At 42.1% G+C, this 23,030-nt stretch overlaps 1 protein-coding gene across 1 annotated transcript in view; it reads left to right on the top strand.

Annotated features, from left to right (window-relative positions):
• LOC135472147 (motile sperm domain-containing protein 2-like) overlaps positions 1 to 21,392 on the top strand; it is a 31,400-nt gene extending 10,008 nt beyond the window's left edge. The window contains exons 8-15 of the mRNA XM_064751510.1: positions 3,014 to 3,138; positions 8,127 to 8,213; positions 10,050 to 10,124; positions 10,525 to 10,628; positions 15,092 to 15,285; positions 15,720 to 15,843; positions 18,180 to 18,279; positions 19,623 to 21,392. Of these exons, the coding sequence (XP_064607580.1) occupies positions 3,014 to 3,138; positions 8,127 to 8,213; positions 10,050 to 10,124; positions 10,525 to 10,628; positions 15,092 to 15,285; positions 15,720 to 15,843; positions 18,180 to 18,279; positions 19,623 to 19,769 (956 nt within the window). The 3' untranslated portion in view covers positions 19,770 to 21,392. The remainder of the gene's footprint in view (positions 1 to 3,013; positions 3,139 to 8,126; positions 8,214 to 10,049; positions 10,125 to 10,524; positions 10,629 to 15,091; positions 15,286 to 15,719; positions 15,844 to 18,179; positions 18,280 to 19,622) is intronic.
• The last annotated feature ends 1,638 nt before the right edge of the window (positions 21,393 to 23,030 follow it).

A 23,030-nucleotide genomic window follows, 5' to 3' on the forward strand; every position in this document is an offset into this window, starting at 1 on the left:
TTGACCTGAGCTCTTAGTTGTAGCTTTCATGAATTTTATGCACCAAATGTAATGAAACTTTTGTCTCCAGTTTAAATTTCGTTTGGAATTAATGTAAATGAAGTCAACGTGATAGAAGTTACCACAGTATACATTTAACGTGCCCTACTTTAAGTTGAGCTGGTGTCTTCTGGTTTGTAACACACAGTGATTCATACAGATCGATTTCAGACCCTGTATTTGGTGGTAAAATTCAGTTAAAAACTGAATCTGGGGTTACAGAAATTCAATTCTGTGCTTTTCTGTTGCATATACTCAGATTTTTGGAGAAAACTGAAATCCATTCAAAAACATACATGTAGCGTTGAGTGGTTTTCAGGGCCAAGATGGCAAAGACACCTATGGCCTAATGGCCAGACTTTGCCCACACAGGTTGGGCTAAGTGATTCAAGCCATTTTGCTCCACCATCTACAGTGTTTAAAGACACATCACAGAAGTCTGTCACTGTCCTGATTTGAGACCAATCATCCTGTTAGCAAGTAATGCTAATCACATAATCATCTGTGTTCAGCAAACATCATGGTCAGTCAGGCAGAATCAGGTCAGTCTGGGTGCCTCATTAAATCCATTTTGACCTGCATAACCCAGTCATTTGAAGCACAGAGCCTTGTCCGCAAAGCATGTGCAATGTGATGTTGTCCTATGTAAGATTTACAGATTCTTTGTATCCAAAACTACAGTGTACATTGCAAGGTATGCCTACTATGTATCACAATAAAAAGCTGGCACTTGTGTCGGTTTTGTATAGAGAGCAGGCAGCAGTTTGAATCAATTGCTGGATCTAGCCTACTCATGAATTTACTATTGTGGTTTAAATTAGTTTAGGGAAAGATGGGTGTATATCTCTGTGGGCCGAGTAATCACCGTGAAAATTTGAAAAGGATTCATGTAGATCTTAAATTTTGTAATAACAGGCTCAAAACATAAGATTTTAGCTTCAAATCTAATTCATCAAACAATCCCGAAGAGCGCCCCTTTTTGAAGTTGGCATCAGCCATTATGTTTTCCCCAGATTGACGTCCCCACTTGTGCCCCTTGTTTAGGCACCAGAAATGTTCTGTTTGGGACATTCCATATTAAGCAGAAAGGTTAGTCAGGTATAAGGATAAGTATCTCCCGTCAATAGCATCTCAGGGGTCATATAATAGGATACCGGCAGAAATAGGAAGTGGAACGTACTACGCCATTTCAGTGATGCTGCACATTCCACTGCAGCATCATCAGGGCGACGTCACAGTGGGTAGATCAAATACGTCACAGACAATACCGCAGAATGCAACATGTGTTACGTGTCACAACAAAAGACTTGCGATACACAGGTCCTATGTAACACTAGCGCCACCTTGTGTGAGAGGAAAATCTGCAGGTACCCCATTGGTATGCTTTCCCGAGCTCTCATTGACAGTCACCAACTCAGTAATGCCAGGGAAAATGTGGTTTTTAGAAAATCTATCCTTTTACTGATACATTGTTGTGATGTGAAATCCTTTTTAGAGGCACTTGAAACGGCAGGTGATTTTCCAGATCCAAACGACCTTTCCCAATGACTCAGTTGGTAGAGTGTTAGCCTTGGGAGCAGGAGATCCAGGGTCATTTCTGGGCCTGGTCAAACCTAAGATTTTAAAAGAGGAAGTTGTAACTTCCTTGCTTGGCATTCAGCATTAAAGGGAAGTGCAACGACTGGTTGGCCCGTATCAGTATAATGGCTTGGATGCTTACTTGCCTTCGGTATAAAGTTGTCTCAGTGAAGCAGCACTAGATAAAAGTGCGGTGGAAATCCGTCCTGCAACAAGGAAGCACATTACATGCACTCTAAGGATTCTTTTGTTGTCCTATTCCTGAAAAATTGTCAAGTACGATGTTAAACCCCAAGCACTCACAATCACTCCAAATCCATACAGGGAAGTTTACATACAAGGAAGGACAAGGATGGTGTTTTACAGGCAATGTAGGTCAGAGGTGTTCAGTGATTTGAGGTGAGGCTCCCCTGGGGTGCTTACACTGTTTTATTATATACCTCTTGTCTGTGTAGGATTAGCCTTATCTCTGAATTTTGCTCATGTCTACTTTTGATATAATGTTTGTTGGTTCCTTTCTTTCCTTCAACAACTGAACATGCATCAGCATGGTTTATAACTGTTTTATTATACAATGTATATCTGTGGTCAGGATAATATACTTGTGAAAGTATCCATACATATCAACAATAAAATCATGATCAGAAATGAACCTCAAATGAAATTAAACTTTCTTTGTCTCACTTTCATGTTCACAAGTCGCTTAAGTGCAATAAAACTCGATACCAGGTTGTAATCAGCAATTAATATATAAATGAGCTCAATCTGGACAAGAATAAAACTCAATTTTCAGTTTCCAGTTGGAAAAAATTTGGACTTCTCTGAATCCCTGAGGACAAGACTGAGTGGTGTGATGTGTTCTCCCTTGAGACCACTTGCCCAAGACCAGTGGGGTTGTTTGTGCGAATCCATTTGTCACCTGTGTCATTGGCTTCCTTGAGACCACTTACCCAAGACCAGTGGGGTTGTTTGTGTGAATCCATTTGTCACCTGTGTCATTGGCTTCCTTGAGACCACTTGACCATGACCAGTGGGGTTGTTTGTGTGAATCCATTTGTCACCTGTGTCATTGGCTTCATTGCATTTATCTCATTGGTTCTGTGGTACTGAGTGGTTTGCCGTGGTTTCCATCCAGGCTTTCTCATGTTCTACATTTGCAAATCTGACAGATTATGTATTAAGTAAGACTTTCTTGAGGACCCTGTAGATGGAATATACTCCTTAGGTTATCTTTGAGAAAAAATAAATAAATATGAACATCAATAGTATTTTTTAAAATACATAAAATGCAATGGAGTTTCTGGACCCACTTTTTTGGCTGAGTTCTGGTGAGGATTGAGCCATGGTTGATTTTGTAGACAAAGGTTTTCCTCACAAGTCTTTTGTATGTTTTCAGCTGCATGGAGAGTGATCAAAACATGGCTAAATCAGAAAGCTGTAGAGAAGATCAAGTTTGTGAACAAACCTGACATCCAGGAGTACATCAACAAGGACCAGCTGTTGGAACACATGGGAGGAACTGTGAGTGTGACATTACCTGGTTTGAGGTAGTTCCACCCCTGGTAACCAGATGATAAATTACATTGAATGAAAATGTATTCCATTAAAGCACACACCAGTCCTGGGCCCAGTTTCACAATGATACATGTACGATAATCGCACATAAAGGACTATGGTGCAGTAATAGTGATGTGCAAAATATCGCACAACAAATGTACGATAAAAAAATATTGCACGCTGCTTTGTACAACTAGACCCATAGTCGTACTGTTTGAGCGTTATGAACTATTATCCCCACATAATTTACTCACTTGTGGATTATTGGGACTCTGAACCAGGTGCCTAATTTGCATAATCTGTCAAGTTTGTTTTGGTTATTGTATCCCCTACCGCACTTTGGCAGCAGCCTGTGGATAGTTGTGGGTTCCCCTGAGCACTGCCATGTTTCGTCTCACCATAATGCTGGCTGCCATCATACAAGAGAAATATTCTTGAGAACAGAAACACCAATAAATAATTCCTCCTCCCTCATAACTTATCAGCTTTGTGAAACCATCATGGAACTTGAACACTGATGTAGTGTGGCTATTTAGATCAAAGAAACTTCTTCCTGAGGTTTATGTGTTGGATTGTGTCATACTTACTGCCAAACAGAATCTCATTGGTTCACAGGGAAATTTTTTGGGGCTGCACAGGTTAATATATGTAGATGCAGCCATTATTTCAAACACTGTCTTGGATTCGCTTTTGTGTCAGTTTTGCTCAATAAATATGTTGCTGCTAATGTGTGAATTACCATATTCATGTAAACTTGTGTTGTTTAAGTGAACATGAATCACTACCCAAATGATCACCCTTTCCCAGTGATAGGACAAGGCATGGTTGAATCACAGCCCTGTTTCCTCACCCTTTCCCAGTGATATGACAAGGCATGGTTGAATCACAGCCCTGTTTCCTCACCTTTTCCCAGTGATATGACAAGGCATCGTTGAATCACAGCCCTGTTTCCTCACCCTTTCCCAGTGATATGACAAAAGATATGGTTGAATCACAGTCCTGTTTCCTCACCCTTTCCCTGTGATATGACAAGGCATGGTTGAAACACAGCCCTGTTTCCTCACCCTTTCCCAGTGATATGACAAGGCTTGGTTGAATCACAGCCCTATTGCATCGCCCTTTCCCAGTGATATGACAAGGCATGGTTGAGTCACAGCCCGTTTCCTCACTTTTTCCCATTGATATGACAAGGCATGGTTAAATCACAGCTCTATTTCGTCACCCTTTTGCATTGATTTGACAAGGCTTGGTTGAATCACAGCCCTGTTTCCTCACCCTTTCCCAGTGATATGACAAGGCATGGTTAAATCACAGCCCTGTTTTCTCACCCTTTCCCAGTGATATGACAAGGCATGGTTGAATCACAGCCCTATTGCATCACCCTTTCCCAGTGATATGACAAGGCTTGGTTGAATCACAGCCCTATTGCATCACCCTTTTCCAGTGATATGACAAGGCTTGGTTGAATCACAGCCCTGTTTCCTCATCCTTTCCCAGTGATAACACAAGGCATGGTTGAATCACAGCCCTGTTTCCTCACCCTTTTCCAGTGATATGACAAGGCATGGTTGAATCACAGCCCTGTTTCCTCACCCTTTCCCAGTGAAATTACACGGCATGGTTGAATCACGACCCTGTTTCCTCACCCTTTCCCAGTGATATGACAAGGCATGGTTGAATCACAGCCCTGTTTCCTCACCCTTGCCCAGTGATATGACAAGGCATGGTTAAATCACAGCCCTGTTTCCTCACCCTTTCCCAGTGATATGACAAGGCTTGGTTGAATCACAGTCCTGTTTCCTCACCCTTTCCCAGTGATATGACAAGGCTTGGTTGAATCACAGCCCTGTTTCCTCACTTTTTCCCATTGATATGACAAGGCATGGTTGAATCACGACACTGTTTCCTCACCCTTTCCCAGTGATATGACAAGGCATGGTTGAAACACAGCCTTGTTTCCTCACCCTTTCCCAGTGATATGACAAGGCTTGGTTGAATCACAGCCCTATTGCATCGCCCTTTCCCAGTGATATGACAAGGCATGGTTGAGTCACAGCCCGTTTCCTCACTTTTTCCCATTGATATGACAAGGCATGGTTAAATCACAGCTCTATTTCGTCACCCTTTTGCATTGATTTGACAAGGCTTGGTTGAATCACAGCCCTGTTTCCTCACCCTTTCCCAGTGATAAGACAAGGCATGGTTAAATCACAGCCCTGTTTTCTCACCCTTTCCCAGTGATATGACAAGGCATGGTTGAATCACAGTCCTATTGCATCACCCTTTCCCAGTGATATGACAAGGCGTGGTTGAATCACAGCCCTATTGCATCACCCTTTTCCAGTGATATGACAAGGCTTGGTTGAATCACAGCCCTGTTTCCTCACCCTTTCCCAGTGATATGACAAGGCTTGGTTGAATCACAGCCCTGTTTCCTCACCCTTTTCCAGTGATATGACAAGGCATGGTTGAATCACAGCCCTGTTTCCTCACCCTTTCCCAGTGAAATTACACGGTATGGTTGAATCACGACCCTGTTTCCTCACCCTTTTCCAGTGATATGACAAGGCATGGTTGAATCACAGCCCTGTTTCCTCACCCTTTCCCAGTGAAATTACACGGTATGGTTGAATCACGACCCTGTTTCCTCACCCTTTCCCAGTGATATGACAAGGCATGGTTGAATCACAGCCCTGTTTCCTCACCCTTTCCCAGTGATATGACAAGGCATGGTTGAATCACAGCCCTGTTTCCTCACCCTTGCCCAGTGATATGACAAGGCATGGTTAAATCACAGCCCTGTTTCCTCACCCTTTCCCAGTGATATGACAAGGCATGGTTGAATCACAGCCCTGTTTCCTCACCCTTTCCCAGTGATATGACAAGGCTTGGTTGAATCACAGCCCTGTTTCCTCACTTTTTCCCATTGATATGACAAGGCATGGTTGAATCACGACCCTGTTTCCTCACCCTTTCCCAGTGATATGACAAGGCATGGTTGAATCACAGTCCTGTTTCCTCACCCTTTCCCAGTGATATGACAAGGCATGGTTGAATCACAGCCCTGTTTCCTCACCCTTTCCCAGTGATATGACAAGGCATGTTTGAATCACAGCCCTGTTTCCTCACCCTTTCCCAGTGATATGACAAAAGACATGGTTGAATCACAGCCCTGTTTCCTCACCCTTTCCCAGTGATATGACAAGGCATGGTTGAAACACAGCCCTGTTTCCTCACCCTTTTCCAGTGATATGACAAGGCATGGTTGAATCACAGCCCTGTTTCCTCACCCTTTCCCTATGAAATTACACGGCATGGTTGAATCACGACCCTGTTTCCTCACCCTTTCCCAGTGATATGACAAGGCAAGGTTGAATCACAGCCCTGTTTCCTCACCCTTTCCCAGTGATATGACAAGGCATGGTTAAATCACAGCCCTGTTTCCTCACCCTTTCCCAGTGATATGACAAGGCTTGGTTGAATCACAGCCCTGTTTCCTCACCCTTTCCCAGTGATATGACAAGGCTTGGTTGAATCACAGCCCTGTTTCCTCACCATTTCTCAGTGATATGACAAGACATGGTTGAATCACAGCCCTGTTTCCTCACCCTTTCCCAGTGATATGACAAAAGATATGGTTGAATCACAGCTCTCTTTTGTCATCCTTTCCCAGTGATGTAACAAGGCATAATTAACACATTTCATACATGATTTGTGTTAGTTTGATGCCAGTAAGGTGAGTTTGTTCAGAATAAGGTTGGTTATATGGGGTCAGTGGAAAGTACAGTACTTTTGGCATGGCACATGCTGTGTGTGGAGTAGACTTGACTAGAGCAGTCTCCTGTGTGGTGTAATCTGGTGGCAGATGTGCTCACACTGGAAATCATAACCAGGTTGGGGGTGGGGTGGGGTGGGGGGTGGGGGAATGCTGGCAGCAGGAAGGTGAGCGGTGGGAGGGGTCTGTGTGGGACTAGTCTACTGCACAACAGCTCAGACAACCCCAGGTCACAGGTGTAATAGGGCAGTGTCAGGTATGATTGGTAGTCCATGATGCTTTCTGCTGCATGTGCTAGTGACCTAGCTTCCTGGAGGCTGTGTTGGCTGTGACCTGATATGACAAGGTTTCTGCAGTATGTACTGGTAAGGCTCCACTTTTACAGGTACTTTTGTATTCACTTTGAAGCTTTCCTCACTAGTTCACAGGTGTCCAGCACATGGCTTGTTATTGTCACATGACCTGCTCCCTGTGTTAGTGTTAATGTCATGATATGTACAGGTGGCATTCAGGTTCATACACTCAATGTGTATATTGACTGGGACATGTTAGTGAATGTGTTATGGTTGCAGTGTGTTATTATTACAGTGTACGCCTTCAGATAGTATAAAGCCGAATCAGCATTTGATTAATTATATTAGTGTTTCACGCCATACTCAAGAATGTTTCACTTAACGTTTACAACATTATGGTGGGAGATCCCACGATCTTGTGGAATCAACATTTGAGGAGCGTTGCAAATTCAAGTGTGTGACTCCTGCACGATCACAGTAGAGGTCAGAGTGGATGTTAAATATGCTCATTTTCAAAGGCTGTTACAATCAAATCAGAAATGGATACTTGGAATGATGTGAACTCGGTAGTTTTCATTCCGTTTCTCAGAGGATTGGGGTGACGTAGATTCCTATTTAAGGTGTGTGCTTTGATCCAGTTTCTCATTTCCAGGTGACATGTAGTTCTGGTACCGCCACATATAGCTGCATGGCCCTCTGTGGGGTAGGCTGGAGACATGGAGGCATGGTTGTGCATTGGGAGCATGGCGGGCATTTGTTAAGCTGTCCTGGTGGCTTTTTGGGCTTGGGCCAGTATGGCATAGTACCAGTGTTACATAGCCTACAGCTGAGCCTTGTTGTAAAGACATGTTAATATCCCTCTGTGTGTATTACCTCCTCTACAGGACAAGTTCCAGTACTCCTATGATCCGACGGTCCAGAAAGGTTTTCTTGAGAACGGAAAGATTTCGCGCTCAGGGGCCAAAAAGCGGGTAAGTAGTTTCTGTGTGCTGTGTTCAGTTATTCCCCCATTATTGGGCCAGCTGTACCAGAATCTTGCAAAAGTAGACAATGGTTTAACAGTTGAAATAGGTTTGGCCTTAGTTGTGACTATTTTTTTAGTGGTTATTTATCACCCTAATTTCCGCATGTCAGTGATACAGACAGGGAATCTTTTCTGTATTTCTGTATCCTCACATGTTCAGTAAATAAATAGAAGTTCTGATTGGTCAACAGAAGTTTCTGTCATAAAGCTTATCCACCAAAAAAAGTGAAAATAAAATATCAGACTACATCTTTAGTCCCCTGCCCAATAGGGGCTAGAGGTTTACAGCGCATCATAGTGAATTAAAACTTGTTGAAAATACTGCCTGTCATGAATCCATATGTGAATCCAGTTTATTGTACATGGTGAAAATACAACTCCATAGAAACCACAAGTTTTGGGGTCACAATTGAATAAAATTCACCTCCTAAGGACAGAAATTGCAGCAAATTTGCTGGAGAAAATCAAGTACTTGACATGTACGTGTAATTCAGAAGTTAAATAACACAGACATTGTCTAATATTGATTCATCCATAAGTACATGTGCAAAGCGAAAAAGGGACCAATTTCAGCCTATAAAAACATTGTTTAATCAGCTGTCAGTGTGAGGTCAGTGGCCTGGAACATAGGGGCTTCACCCTGTAAACCAATGGGACGTCACACCCTGTTCTCCATTGACGTCACACCCTGTTCTCCATTGATCACTGAATCTGACACGTCATGGTTGGATTAATAAATGGACTGCACCCCTATGTTACATCCTCTGTGGAAGAGAATGGGACATCACCCTGGCCTTGTGATGACATCATGACGTCATAATGCCTGAATTGGTGACGTCACAATGCCTAACCCTATGACGTCACAATGCCTAACCCAATGACGTCATAATGCCTAACCCTATATGGCCTTGTAATGACATTATGATGTCATATTCCCTGACTTAATGACGTCACAAAGATTTTCTGGTAACGTTGACAATGTATGACATCATATTTCTCTTTGTGACATCTTCCCTGCATTATGACATCATTCTTTGATTCAGACATATCATTGGCTGTCAGCATGATTGTGATGTCACAGTAGAAACCTTGACACTCATGACAATGTAAACTACATGACCATGAGAACTGTAAGAATTGTGAAACCAAGGAAACAGATTTTATGAACAATGAGCCTCTGAGGTGATATGGTTGTTGTGTCTGACAAATTCTCTTGTGCTTTAGGCTGATAAACCCACGTAGGATGTTTGAGTTCAGAAGGTGAAGGATTTGTAAGGTAGATCAGCCGTTCAAGGATCATGTTCACTGTGTATTTACTGTTGTTCTTGCTTTGTGTTAAATGCCAGAAATTATTCATTTTATACTGGAATGTTCAGCATAACTCTCCACAAAAGTGAACGGAAATTGTTTTGTATAAAACAAAACCATGCACATGTTGTTTGCCTGTTTGAATTTTGTTAGAAGTTTGAGGCTATTATTTGCATTTGGTTAAACGAGTATGGCTTAATTTTGACAGAACTTGTTTGTGTGAAACTGACTCTGGTGTTTTCATCAACCTGACCCTGTGTTTTCATCAGTAAACTTGTAGGACTAACATTTAGTCATCAGTAAGTGTTTTCATCAATATACCAGTTGTTTTCATCAGTCTGACCCAGGTGTTTTCCTCAACCTGACCCAGGTGTTTTCATCAGTCTGACCCAGGTGGTTTCATTAATAATTTTGTAGGACTAACAGTTAGGATACAAACAAAACAATGTCTTTATGAACATGTCTTTTGTTACAGGTGACCTTTGCTGAAAATACAGTGTACAAAAGCTTCAGTAATGATAATATCAAAGAAGAAGACTCAAAATCAAAGGTAAAATCAAAGCAGAAGGGAATATTATTATTTGATGAACACAAATTTATGCAAACTTTTAATTTGATTTTGGAGACAAAACTACAGTGGTTGGATTGGCCAATTTCTTGGCTTCATAACATATCACTCAGCACAGAAAATTGCCTTCAGAATATGCTTGAATAAACACCATGTGAAAAGGTTGAAGAATTACAGTAGTTTAAATTGCTTAAAAATACTGTAGAAAGAGTATATTTATGTTTAAAGATAAGTAAAGGTTTAAGATATGCACAGTGTAAACAGTGTAAAAAAATTGTTTGAAGAATACATTATGTTAGAATATTGATTTTGTTTGATGAAATGAAACACATTTGTGGTGTGATGATAAGCTGTGTTTGCCTCGCTTTCTCTGCCTATAAAGTCAACAGCGGTGAACAAAAACTTGAACATCAACCGTTCAGCCTTACAATCCAGACGGATGAACCGTGACGAGAATTCCTACATCGGCCGGCTCCTCACAATCAGGTACTGTGTTTATGTCTGCCCTTATGTGTTCCCTTGTACCATTATATGTAGCCATGTTCAGGACGGATTTCCATCGCTCTTTTGTCTAGTGCTGCTTCACTGAGACCCCTTACCGGAGGCAAGTAAGTTGCCCCACCCAAATCATTATACTGAAACGGGTCAACCAGTTGTTGGACTATCCCCTTCATGCTGAACGCCAAGCGAGGAAGAACGTCCTCCTGAGAAGAAGGTCTCAGGTGTGACTCGACCCAGGATTGATCCTGGATCTACCACTCCCAAAACGGACGCTCTAACCATTATGTGTGCCCCTTTTTTACACTTATGTGTATCCCTTTTTTATCTTTGTGTATTCATTATGTGTACTCCTTTTTATCTTGTCTGTACGAAGTTAGGTGAGATATTGTAAGAGGGGGGAAAGTGGCAGTTGTCGGTGTCATTGGTGGTGTTGGGTTAAGCATTTATTTTTTAGCTCCTGTACGTGTATAATGGGCTTTCATTTGTTGATAGAAGGTTAAGCTTTTTTTTTAGCTCCTGTGTAATGGGCTCTCATACATGGATTGCAGGTTACGCCTTTTCTTTTAGCTCCTGTACATGTATAATGGGCTCTCATTCGTTGATTGAAGGTTAAGCATTTTTTCTTAGCTCTTGTATGCTGCTCTTTAATACATGGATTGAAAAGTAGACATTTTTTTTTGCTCCCTGGTTTAAGGTATGGTGTGTAAATGCACATTCTCGGATGGCAGGCTAAGCTTTTTTTCAGCTCTTGTGTATTGACCTGTCACACCTGGATTGAAGGGTTTTTTTTTGCTGCGTAGTTTAAGGTATTAGGCCCTGTATAATGGCAATCATTCGTGGATCTCCAACATAGAGGGATAGGAATTTTTGTTTTGTTTGTGTTTTTTTTACTACTATAGCATTCGTGGATCTCCAACATACAGAGATAGAAAGATATGTTTTGTTTGTGTTTTTTTTATATTTCTTTTCACCTCTGTACATCTACAAAGGGCCTACTGATAGCATTGCCACACATAGTTCACAGATAGCCAATCATGGGAAGCGATTTGCACGTCAAAGGCAACTCCAATGAACACCCCACAATGAAATTTTTCTTACTAACATAGCATTCGTCTCCAACATACAGAGATAGAAAGATATGTTTTGTTTGTGTTTTTTTTATATTTCTTTTCACCTCTGTACATCTACAAAGGGCCTACTGATAGCATTGCCACCCATAGGTCACAGATAGCCAATCATGGGAAGCGATTTGCACGTCAAAGGCAACTCCAGTGAACACCCCACAATGAAATTTTTCTTACTAACATAGCATTCGTCTCCAACATACAGAGATAGAAAGATATGTTTTGTTTGTGTTTTTTTTATATTTCTTTTCACCTCTGTACATCTACAAAGGGCCTACTGATAGCATTGCCACCCATAGGTCACAGATAGCCAATCATGGGAAGCGATTTGCACGTCAAAGGCAACTCCAGTGAACACCCCACAATGAAATTTTTCTTACTAACATAGCATTCGTCTCCAACATACAGTGATAGAAAGATATGTTTTGTTTGTGTTTTTTTTATATTTCTTTTCACCTCTGTACATCTACAAAGGGTCTACTGATAGCATTGCCACCCATAGTTCACAGATAGCCAATCATGGGATGCGATTTGCATGTCAAAGGCAACTCCAATGAACACCCCACAATGAAGTTTTTCTTACTAACATAGCATTCATCTCCAACGTACAGAGATAGAAAGATATGTTTTGTTTGTGTTTTTTTTATATTTCTTTTCACCTCTGTACATCTACAGAGGTCCTACTGATGAACGGTTGAACTGTATTATTGGTTTTAGTTTATAGGCTTTGTGAATGTTTTTTATTGACTTAATTGATAGACTTTCATTTCAAAAATTTACCAGATATATAAACTTCAATTTAGGATGTAGGAATTCTCTTCACAGTATTTTGTAGTAAACAAAGAAATTAAGTCTCCATGCAGGGCAACAATTTCTTGTATAAAGGGGTTTAGAGTTATGGACTTAGCCAGATTTATCATTTTTGTTATCAAGAAAAGTTTCATGTAAGGCTTACGCAGTTTTATGCACATGCCTTCCTACATGTAGGATCAGAAGAAGGGTATTGGGTTCTTCTGGCGATTTTACAAGATTTATCACCATTTTCCTGTTTTGTGGACACACATCAAGATTGACTTCTTTCTGAACAGAAAGAGGGCGGTAGATCCAGGGACAATCCTGGGTCGAGTCACACCTGAGACCTTAACAGAGGAAGATGGAACTTCATTGCTTGGCATTCAGCATGAAGGGGATAGTGCAACGACTGGTTGACCCTTATCAGTATAATGGCTTGGGTGGGGCAGCTTACTTGCCTTCAGTAAGGCGTCTCAGTGAAGCAGCACTAGATAAAAGAGCAGTGGAAACACGTCCTGCAACAAGGAGGCACATTACATGCACTCTTAGGATTCCTTTGTCGTCATATAACTGAAAAATTGTTGAGTACGATGTTAAACCCCAAACGCTCACTCATTCCCTCATTCTGTTCGATTTTACCAGATTTGTCACCATTTTCCTGTTTTGTGAACACACATTCAGATTGACTTCATCCTGTTTTCCTGAAAACACCCATTTCCACAGGCCTTCTTCGTATGTCTACACTTTCTTATGCAATCACTTATCTAGATAAGCTTTTTGTCTCTCTAACTTCTTTACCAGATTTGTAGAGTAAGAATTTACTTTTTCTGGTATATACAGTATCTGTAGAGAGCTTTCCACATCTGTGTTAGTACTAGGAGCCTATGGCACTGGCCAATGCATATGCCTTCCTATCCTGTGACTGTTCCTATACTGTGACTGTTCCTATACTGTGACTGTTCCTGTACTGTTACTGTTCCTATCCTGACTATTCCTATACTGTGACTGTTCCTATACTGTGACTGTTCCTATCCTGTGACTGTTCCTATACTGTGACTGTTCCTATACTGTGACTGTTCCTATCCTGTGACTGTTCCTATACTGTGACTGTTCCTATACTGTGACTGTTCCTATACTGTGTAAACTGGAATGCTTAAACCATCCATGCAGACAGTGACTGTTGTCAACTGAGTATTTGCTCAACCAATCAGAGGGCTGCAGTTGTCACCCATAGTACAGGGATAGCCAATCATGGGGAGCGATTTGCATGTCAAAGGCCACTCCAGATGAAGGCCACACCCCACAATGAAGTTTTTTAGGACTACCATATATAGCTCAACACTTGCTCAGCCATTTACAGTGTTGGAATTGTTCACAGATTGCAGCATGCAGTTCACAGTTTGCATATCAAAGATGACTGCCTCAATTTTGTGCACAAAAACTCCCAAAAATGACATCTTTAACACCACACTTCATAACTTTTATCTTTATTCTGATTCCATTGTCTAGTTGCTATAGCTGGCAAGCTGGTGGGATACTCTGATTCCATTGTCTAGTTGACTGCTATGGCAGGTGGAGCTGGTGGGGTTCTCTGATTCCATTGTCTATTTGACTGCTATAAGCAGGCCAGCTGGTGGGATACTCTGATTCCATTGTCTAGTTGACTGCTATAGCAGGCCAGCTGGTGGGATACTCTGATTTCACTGACTAGTTAACTGCTATAGCAGGCCAGCTGGTGGGATACTCTGATTCCACTGTCTAGTTGACTGTTATAGCAGGCCAGCTGGTGGGATTCTCTGATTCCACTGTCTAGTTGACTGTTATAGCAGGCCAGCTGGTGGGATTCTCTGATTCCACTGTCTAGTTGACTGTTATAGCAGGCCAGCTGGTGGGATTCTCTGATTCCACTGTCTAGTTGACTGCTATAGCTGCCCAGCTGGTGGGATACTCTGATTCCACTGTCTAGTTGACTGCTATAGCAGGCCAGCTGGTGGGATACTCTGATTCCATTGTCTAGTTGACTGCTATAAGCAGGCCAGCTGGTGGGATACTCTGATTCCAGTGTCTAGTTGACTGCTATAGCAGGCCAGCTGGTGGGATACTCTGATTCCACTGTCTAGTTGACTGCTATAGCAGGCCAGCTGGTGGGGTTCTCTGATTCCAGTGTCTAGTTGACTGCTATAGCAGGCCAGTTGGTGGGATACTCTGATTCCACTGTCTAGTTGACTGTTATAGCAGCTTTGTGTACCCCTTTTTTACCTTTGTGTATTCCTTGTGTGTACCCTTTTTTACCTTTATTTGTATTCTTTGTCTACCCCTTTTTACTTTTGTGTCTTCTTTGTATACCCCTTTTTTACCTTTTTGTGTTTTCTTTGTGTTCCCCTTTTAACTTTATGTGCTTCCTGTGGTAATGCTTCAGTCCTGTAAAACTAGGGTTCTAAATGAGTACTTGCTGTATGGTGGGCATTCAGACATGTTTAGTTGGCTAAGAAGTAAATTTTTTTCTAATGACAAGTTTGAATGTTTTGCCAGCCCTGCTGAAGAGCTACAGTTTTATGTTGAGGATGCCAGGGAGAGTACAGATGTCATATCCCTCACCAACTCTCTGCCGTACGCCATCGCCTTCAAGGTGAAGACCACTTCCCCAGAGAAGTACCGTGTGCGCCCAAGCGCTGGCATCGTGCGGCCTGGCTCCTGTGTAGAGGTTACAGTCTATCTACACAATTGTGAGTGTGCTTGGAAATCTGAGGTATATTTCACATAGGCACACAAGGGGGAGACGTGATGGAAGCATTCTCATGTTTACCCTGAGCCACATCCTGTTAAACTTGAGCAGTTGTGAGGTGACACAGCTCCGCAGAGCTGTGATCATATTTGATGTGATGGCGTTCAGAAGTCATAGTGTTTCTTCTGCGCCTGCCTAGTTGAGTATTCCTGAGCATTTCACGGTATCCTCCACAAGTAACATGTCTACCTCCGTATATAGTCATGTGTGCAGTGTGAAACATTGAAGGAATAAATACATAGAAGTCATAATAAGGTGAGCTGTATATTGATGTTGGCAGAATGGTGGACAGATAGGGTAATACTAATCCTGGGAGTTATCTGTACATGTACCGATGTACTTTTGTGGTTTATTACGTATAACATTTCCTTGTAGCCTACGCCCAGACAATATCCCGAGACAAATTCCTGATCATGGCTATAGAACTGACAGAAGACTACCCGACCAGTGTATCTGACCTGTGGAAGACAGTGCCCAGGGAAAACATCATGGAACACAGGTATGTACATAGTCATCAGTGGAAACATTTACCTGTGGGAGACTGTGACTACCCGACCAGTGTATCTGACCTGTGGGAGACTGTACCCAGGGAGAACATCATGAAACACAGGTATGTACACAGTCATCAGTGGAAACATTTACCTGTGGGAGACTTTGACTACCCGACCAGTGTATCTGACCTGTGGAAGACAGTGCCCAGGGAGAACATCATGAAACACAGGTATGTACACAGTCATCAGTGGAAACATTTACCTGTGGGAGACTGTGACTACCCGACCAGTGTATCTGACCTGTGGAAGACGGTGCCCAGGGAGAACATCATGGAACACAGGTATGTACATAGTCATCAGTGGAAACATTTACCTGTGGGAGACTTTGACTACCCGACCAGTGTATCTGACCTGTGGGAGACTGTACCCAGGGAGAACATCATGAAACACAGGTATGTACACAGTCATCAGTGGAAACATTTACCTGTGGGAGACTTTGACTACCCGACCAGTGTATCTGACCTGTGGGAGACAGTGCCCAGGGAGAACATCATGAAACACAGGTATGTACACAGTCATCAGTGGAAACATTTACCTGTGGAAGACTTTGACTACCCGACCAGTGTATCTGACCTGTGGGAGACTGTACCCAGGGAGAACATCATGGAACACAGGTATGTACACAGTCATCAGTGGAAACATTTACCTGTGGGAGACTGTGACTACCCGACCAGTGTATCTGACCTGTGGAAGACGGTGCCCAGGGAGAACATCATGAAACACAGGTGTGTACACAGTCATCAGTGGAAACATTTACCTGTGGGAGACAGTGCCCAGGGAGAACATCATGGAACACAGGTATGTACACAGTCCTCAGTGGAAACATTTACCTGTGGGAGACAGTGCCCAGGGAGAACATCATGAAACACAGGTATGTACACAGTCATCAGTGGAAACATTTACCTGTGGGAGACTTTGACTACCCGACCAGTGTATCTGACCTGTGGAAGACAGTGCCCAGGGAGAACATCATGAAACACAGGTATGTGCACAGTCATCAGTGGAAACATTTACCTGTGGGAGACTGTGACTACCAGACCAGTGTATCTGACCTGTGGAAGACAGTGCCCAGGGAGGACATCATGAAACACAGGTATGTACACAGTCATCAGTGGAAACATCTACCTGTGGGAGACAGTGCCCAGGGAGAACATCATGAAACACAGGTATGTACATAGTCATCAGTGGAAACATTTACCTGTGGGAGACTGTGACTACCCGACCAGTGTATCTGACCTGTGGAAGACAGTGCCCAGGGAGAACATCATGAAACACAGGTATGTACATAGTCATCAGTGGAAACATTTACCTCTGGGAGACTGTGACTACCCGACCAGTGTATCTGACCTGTGGAAGACGGTGCCCAGGGAGAACATCATGGAACACAGGTATGTACATAGTCATCAGTGGAAACATTTACCTGTGGGAGACTTTGACTACCCGACCAGTGTATCTGACCTGTGGGAGACTGTACCCAGGGAGAACATCATGGAACACAGGTATGTACACAGTCATCGGTGGAAACATTTACCTGTGGGAGACTGTGACTACCCGACCAGTGTATCTGACCTGTGGGAGACTGTACACAGGGAGAACATCAAGGAACACAGGTATGTACATAGTCATCAGTGGAAACATTTACCTGTGGGAGACTGTGACTACCCGACCAGTGTATCTGACCTGTGGAAGACAGTGCCCAGGGAGAACATCATGAAACACAGGTATGTACACAGTCATCAGTGGAAACATTTACCTGTGGGAGACTGTACCCAGGGAGAACATCATGAAACACAGGTATGTACACAGTCATCAGTGGAAACATTTACCTGTGGGAGACTTTGACTACCCGACCAGTGTATCTGACCTGTGGGAGACTGTACCCAGGGAGAACATCAAGGAACACAGGTATGTACACAGTCATCAGTGGAAACATCTACTTGTTGAAGACAGTGCCGAGGGAGAACATCATGAAACACAGGTATGTACACAGTCCTCAGTGGAAACATTTACCTGTGGGAGACAGTGCCCAGGGAGAACATCATGGAACACAGGTATGTGCACAGTCATCAGTGGAAACATCTACCTGTGAAAGACTCGACCCAGGGAGAACATCGTGGAACACAGGTATGCCCACAGTCGTCAGTGGAAACACAGTGAATGAAAAACTCCTGAGTAGCACATAATGATCGGCCATATAAGTAAGTACATGTAAATTGAAGTCTTTTACTGAAAGTGAAAGTTCTACAAGCACACAGTGAGTTTCATGATGTCATTATATTTCCAGATTGCGATGTACACAAGTAACAAGGGGTGATTATTCGGAACCAACAGTAAGACCAGACAATTGGGAAATTAAACAACAGATTATATCATTAAGACGCCAGGTATGTACAATATGGTGTAGCAGTTAGTTTTGGTGAATATTCTTCTATATTAATTTACCGGCCTGGATAGCACAGTTGGTAGAGCGTCCGCTTCGGGACCGGTAGATCCAGGATCAATCCTTGATCGAGTCACACCTAAGACTTTAAAAGAGGAAGTTGTAACTTCCTCGCTTGTCGTTCAGCGTGAAGGGGATAGTGCAACGACTGGTTGACCAGTATCAGTATAATGGCTGGGGCGGGGCGGCTTACTTGCCTTCGGTAAGTCGTCTCAGTGAAGCAGCACTAAATAAAAGAGCGGTGGAAATCCGTCCTGCAACAAGGAGGCACATTACACGTACATGCACCCTAATGATTCCTTCGTCGTCATATGACTGAAAAATTGTTGAGTACGACATTAAACCCCAAGCACTCACTCACTCACTCTATATTAATTAGGCTGGTGAATTCTCTGTTACACATATGTAAGTTTGGTTTGTCTCTCTTTGAGCTCAAGTCCAGCTCATGCTGAATTCCTCTCCGGTCGTATGTGGGAAGGCCTGCAAGCAACTTACAGATGGTCGTGGGATTCCCCCGAACTCTGCCTGGTTTCCTCCTACATGTACCATAATACTAGCCACCGTCGTATAAGTGAAATATTCTTGAGTATGGCCTAAAACCCCAATCGAGGAAATAAATCTTACAAAAGTTTGTTTGGCTGTGGCTTGATTTCGGAAAGTTGGTCAGATACCTGTCAAAAATCAGGTATACTCCTCTCTACTCAGGGCACTCACTTTTCTCCATCCATCAAAGTGACTAGCTTAATATAGGTGACAAATCCTGGAGCACAATGTTAGACAACCAGCATTCAATCTGAGATAATTAGTAGTGGATCATGACTAGACCAGCAGGTGAAAATGTTTTGGCTGGAGACCATCAAGCCCCACTCGTCTGGTTGATACAGATGGACTAGTTGCAGAGCTCAGATTAACAGCTGGCTACTCATACATGGTTGGTAAACACGTGTCATCAGCTGGATGGAGAAGTCAGCTGATACACTTAATACAGTGTAGAGATCGTTACGGAATGGCTCACAACAGTAATGGAGCATAAACCCTGTCATAACCGTGAAGAAATTTGATGATGAACTCAATCTGATTTAGACGAATGGTTGGTTATGGACCTATCAGTTGGTACTTGTCTTCATGTGAAAACGTTTCCTGTGGCTAGAATAAGTACTTTGGGATTGAAGCCAATGATTGGTTGCGAACACTGTGCATAGCTAATCTGTGGTATAAGCTTGCTTTATCCTCGTTTACCACTCCTCGATAGTGTCTCCTCTCACACTCTGTCTCCTTGCCCTGCAGTTGGACACCCTAGCAACATCCCATGACCGTATGCTGCGGAACTCCAAGATCACCCTGGGGCTTCAGATCCTCACCCTTTTCTTCATGTTCATATTCTTACTGTACCTGCTCCCTGATGAGGATCCTAGGCCGCACTGTACCTACTGACCACCTGGAAGGCTGGCGAGGGGTCACTTGGGCTGGTCGCTGGCTGTCCCCACCTATGCCCTCACTACAAGACAACACAGCCATACATTATTAAACAGTGCTGCAGGAGTGGGAAATGTTGGATCGTCATTGTGATATTTGTGTTATTGCATAATTTTGTAAACATCTTTTGATATAATCTTTCATGATTTTTGGACCTCTCATCTTTTTCTCTCTCTGTATTATTGGTTTTCATCTCTGTGAGAGAAAAACTATTTTTGTGCCCTTTTTTGTACGACCTTACCTTATCATATATATCATGATTTTGTTTGTTTTTAATTTTTTTAAAGTAAACAGGATAATGGTAGTGTGAGATCTTTCATCAGTGTGCCAGCCTGGTGTATATTTTGAGACATTGTCAGTCTGTTGTTACACATGTAGAGTGTAGTTAGATATATGGTAAGCTGGGATGTCGAGCTTAAAACCCTATGATAATTAAGCTGCATATGCTGGGAGTTTTCAAATGTACAAGCACTGGAGAATTGAGTATATGTCTTATGTATTGTTGTCAGTTTATCACTTACTGTAAATGTTGATATGGAGATATTTTTTACTGTTGTAGTATATCGAAAGGCGTAGACATGCTAAATGTGGAATCCATGTTAGGAGTTCTGGGGTTATCACATTGTATTTGTGAGTCTTGTTCATGGTGGAAACAACAGTACTAAAATAATCAAACCATATGCTGAGGTAGTCAAAGTTGTCATTGAACAGTGTTCCCTCCAGTGTGATCAGTCACAGTGCTGTATTTTGATAAACTTGAGATATTCTTTACGAATACATTACACACATTACGAATAATGTCAGTGTAATTCAAGCATGTACTAGTTAGTAAATTATCAACTTTAATCTGCTGTTTAGTTGAAAGTCTGGTGTACGGCGAGAAATTGTGCTTGTGGTGTTTCAGATGCTTGTTTTGTATGTACATGTCAATATCTCTGATGTACCATTACCTTTGTTAGAAGCTGTGAATGTTTCTAATAGCAGCTTTTCCTTTTCCTCAGGTGTGGTTTATTTTTGATAAAGTATTATGGCAGAAGATTTCTTGTGCAATAAGATTGTATTTTGTAATGAACTCTGATCTCTGTTTGGAACAAGCTGTGTTCATTGTACGAGGTCATTTTACAGAGCATGTCAGGTAATTATTAGATTAATTGCTGCTGGTACACCTGTACTATTATTACATAAGAGAATATACACAGTGTGGGAAGAAACTCTTTATTGTAGGCATTAGCTGTATTTTTGTTGACATGCACCTACATTTAGCCTGGTGTAGTGATAGGAGCAGCTCCAACCTCAACTTGTTTTGTTTCATATCAGGTTCATTTCTCCTCTAAAATCATTTATGTTAACTCAAGTGTTAAAGTGATAATTCAACTGCTAATGGGGATACATCACTGGTTGATAATGATGCATTACTGTCCTGTATATTTTGCTCCACATACCCATTCATGGCTCAGGTAAATTTATATGACGGTCACACATTGATCGTATGCCACCCTCCATACTGGAAGATGACCCTTTCCATCTCTGATTGTCTTGTTGATACATGTTTTGTTGATTACCTCCATAAAAATCATGAAGTAAACCTATTTATCGTGTATATTTTTATCTATTATTTAGTTTTGCTTTGTTTACGGCGTGTTGTATGTATATTTATTTCTTTGATTGGAGTTTTATGCCATACTCAAGAATATTTCACTTATATGATGGTGACCAGTATTATTGTGAGAGGAAACCAGCAGAGCTTGTTTGAAACCATGACTATCTGCAGGTTGCTAGCAGACCTTCCCACTTATGACCGAAGAGGAAGCCAGCATGAGCTGGATTTGAACTCACAGCAACTGCATTGATCGAAGGCTCCTGAGTAATTGAGCTGTGCTAGCACACTAACCACTTAGCCCTGTACAGTACTTAAAACATCATGTACCCGTATGCTGCTTCACTGTAGTGCCATGCTGAAGACAATAAACATGGTTCCCTGATCGGCACTCAGATTTCCACCCACAATAGTGCTGCCTCACTGTAGTACCATGCTGAAGACACAAGACATGATTCCCTGATCGGCACTCAGATTTCCACCCACAATAGTGCTGCCTCACTGTAGTACCATGCTGAAGACAAAAGACATGGTTCCCTGATCGGCACACCAGTTTCCTCTCACCATAGTGCTGCTTCACTGTAGTGCCATGCTAAAGACAATAAACATGGTTCCCTGATCGGCACTCAGATTTCCACCCACAATAGTGCTGCCTCACTGTAGTACCATGCTGAAGACAAAAGACATGGTTCCCTGATCGGCACTCAGATTTCCACCCACAATAGTGCTGCCTCACTGTAGTACCATGCTGAAGACAAAAGACATGGTTCCTGATCGACACTAAGATTTCCACCCACCATAGTGCTGCTTCACTGCATGCAATGCTGATGACACAAGACATGGCTCTCTGATCGACACTCCAGTATTCTGCGTTCTAAAAACTGATCACAGGTTTTTGAGTGAAAAACCTGTGAGGATGCCATTAAATAATAATTAAACAAGAATCACGTGCATGTACCACAAAAGATCTTGACTGCTTTAGCCAAACAGGTGAAGATTAATATACTCTACTTCTGTGCTTTTAACAAGGTGCTTTAAATTATGTACACTGTTTTTGTTTATTCATTCAAAACAACAGCACTGTATTGCAGCTTGTGTAGTCCAGAATGGAGTGTAAAGGAATCTGACATGCATTCATGTATGAACATGTATGTAGTCTTCTGTATAGAATTCACATCTAGTAGTCACTCCCTGTATGTTTCTTATTACCAGTAGAACTGAAGAAACACCGGTTCCCAGTCAATCTGCTTTTTGTCCAGTCAAAATTTCCTCTTGTCTTTGTATGGCTGAATTTGCTGATGTGTAGTAAAAGCCATAATCATTTAATTTCCTTTTGCTTCAGTATTTTGGGAAGTGAAATCCATTTGAAGGCAAGTCAGTGTAAGGGGCAGCAAGTAAATCTGACTTCAGTGAGACTCATACATATAAACATACAGGTAGGTTATCTCTTCAGTGATGTTTACTGTATTACATTGTTTAAACATAAACATACAGGTAGGTTTCATTCATTTGAAGACAATCATTGGAAGCAAATTGTCCAGATACAGGTAAACTGAAATGTTCAAATACTTGTACTTTCTGATGTACAGGCAAAAAGACAGTAAATCATTGCAACACGGACT

The sequence above is a fragment of the Liolophura sinensis genome, chromosome 8, assembly GCF_032854445.1.
Source record: "Liolophura sinensis isolate JHLJ2023 chromosome 8, CUHK_Ljap_v2, whole genome shotgun sequence".
In the NCBI taxonomy this organism is placed as follows: Eukaryota; Metazoa; Mollusca; class Polyplacophora; order Chitonida; family Chitonidae; genus Liolophura; species Liolophura sinensis.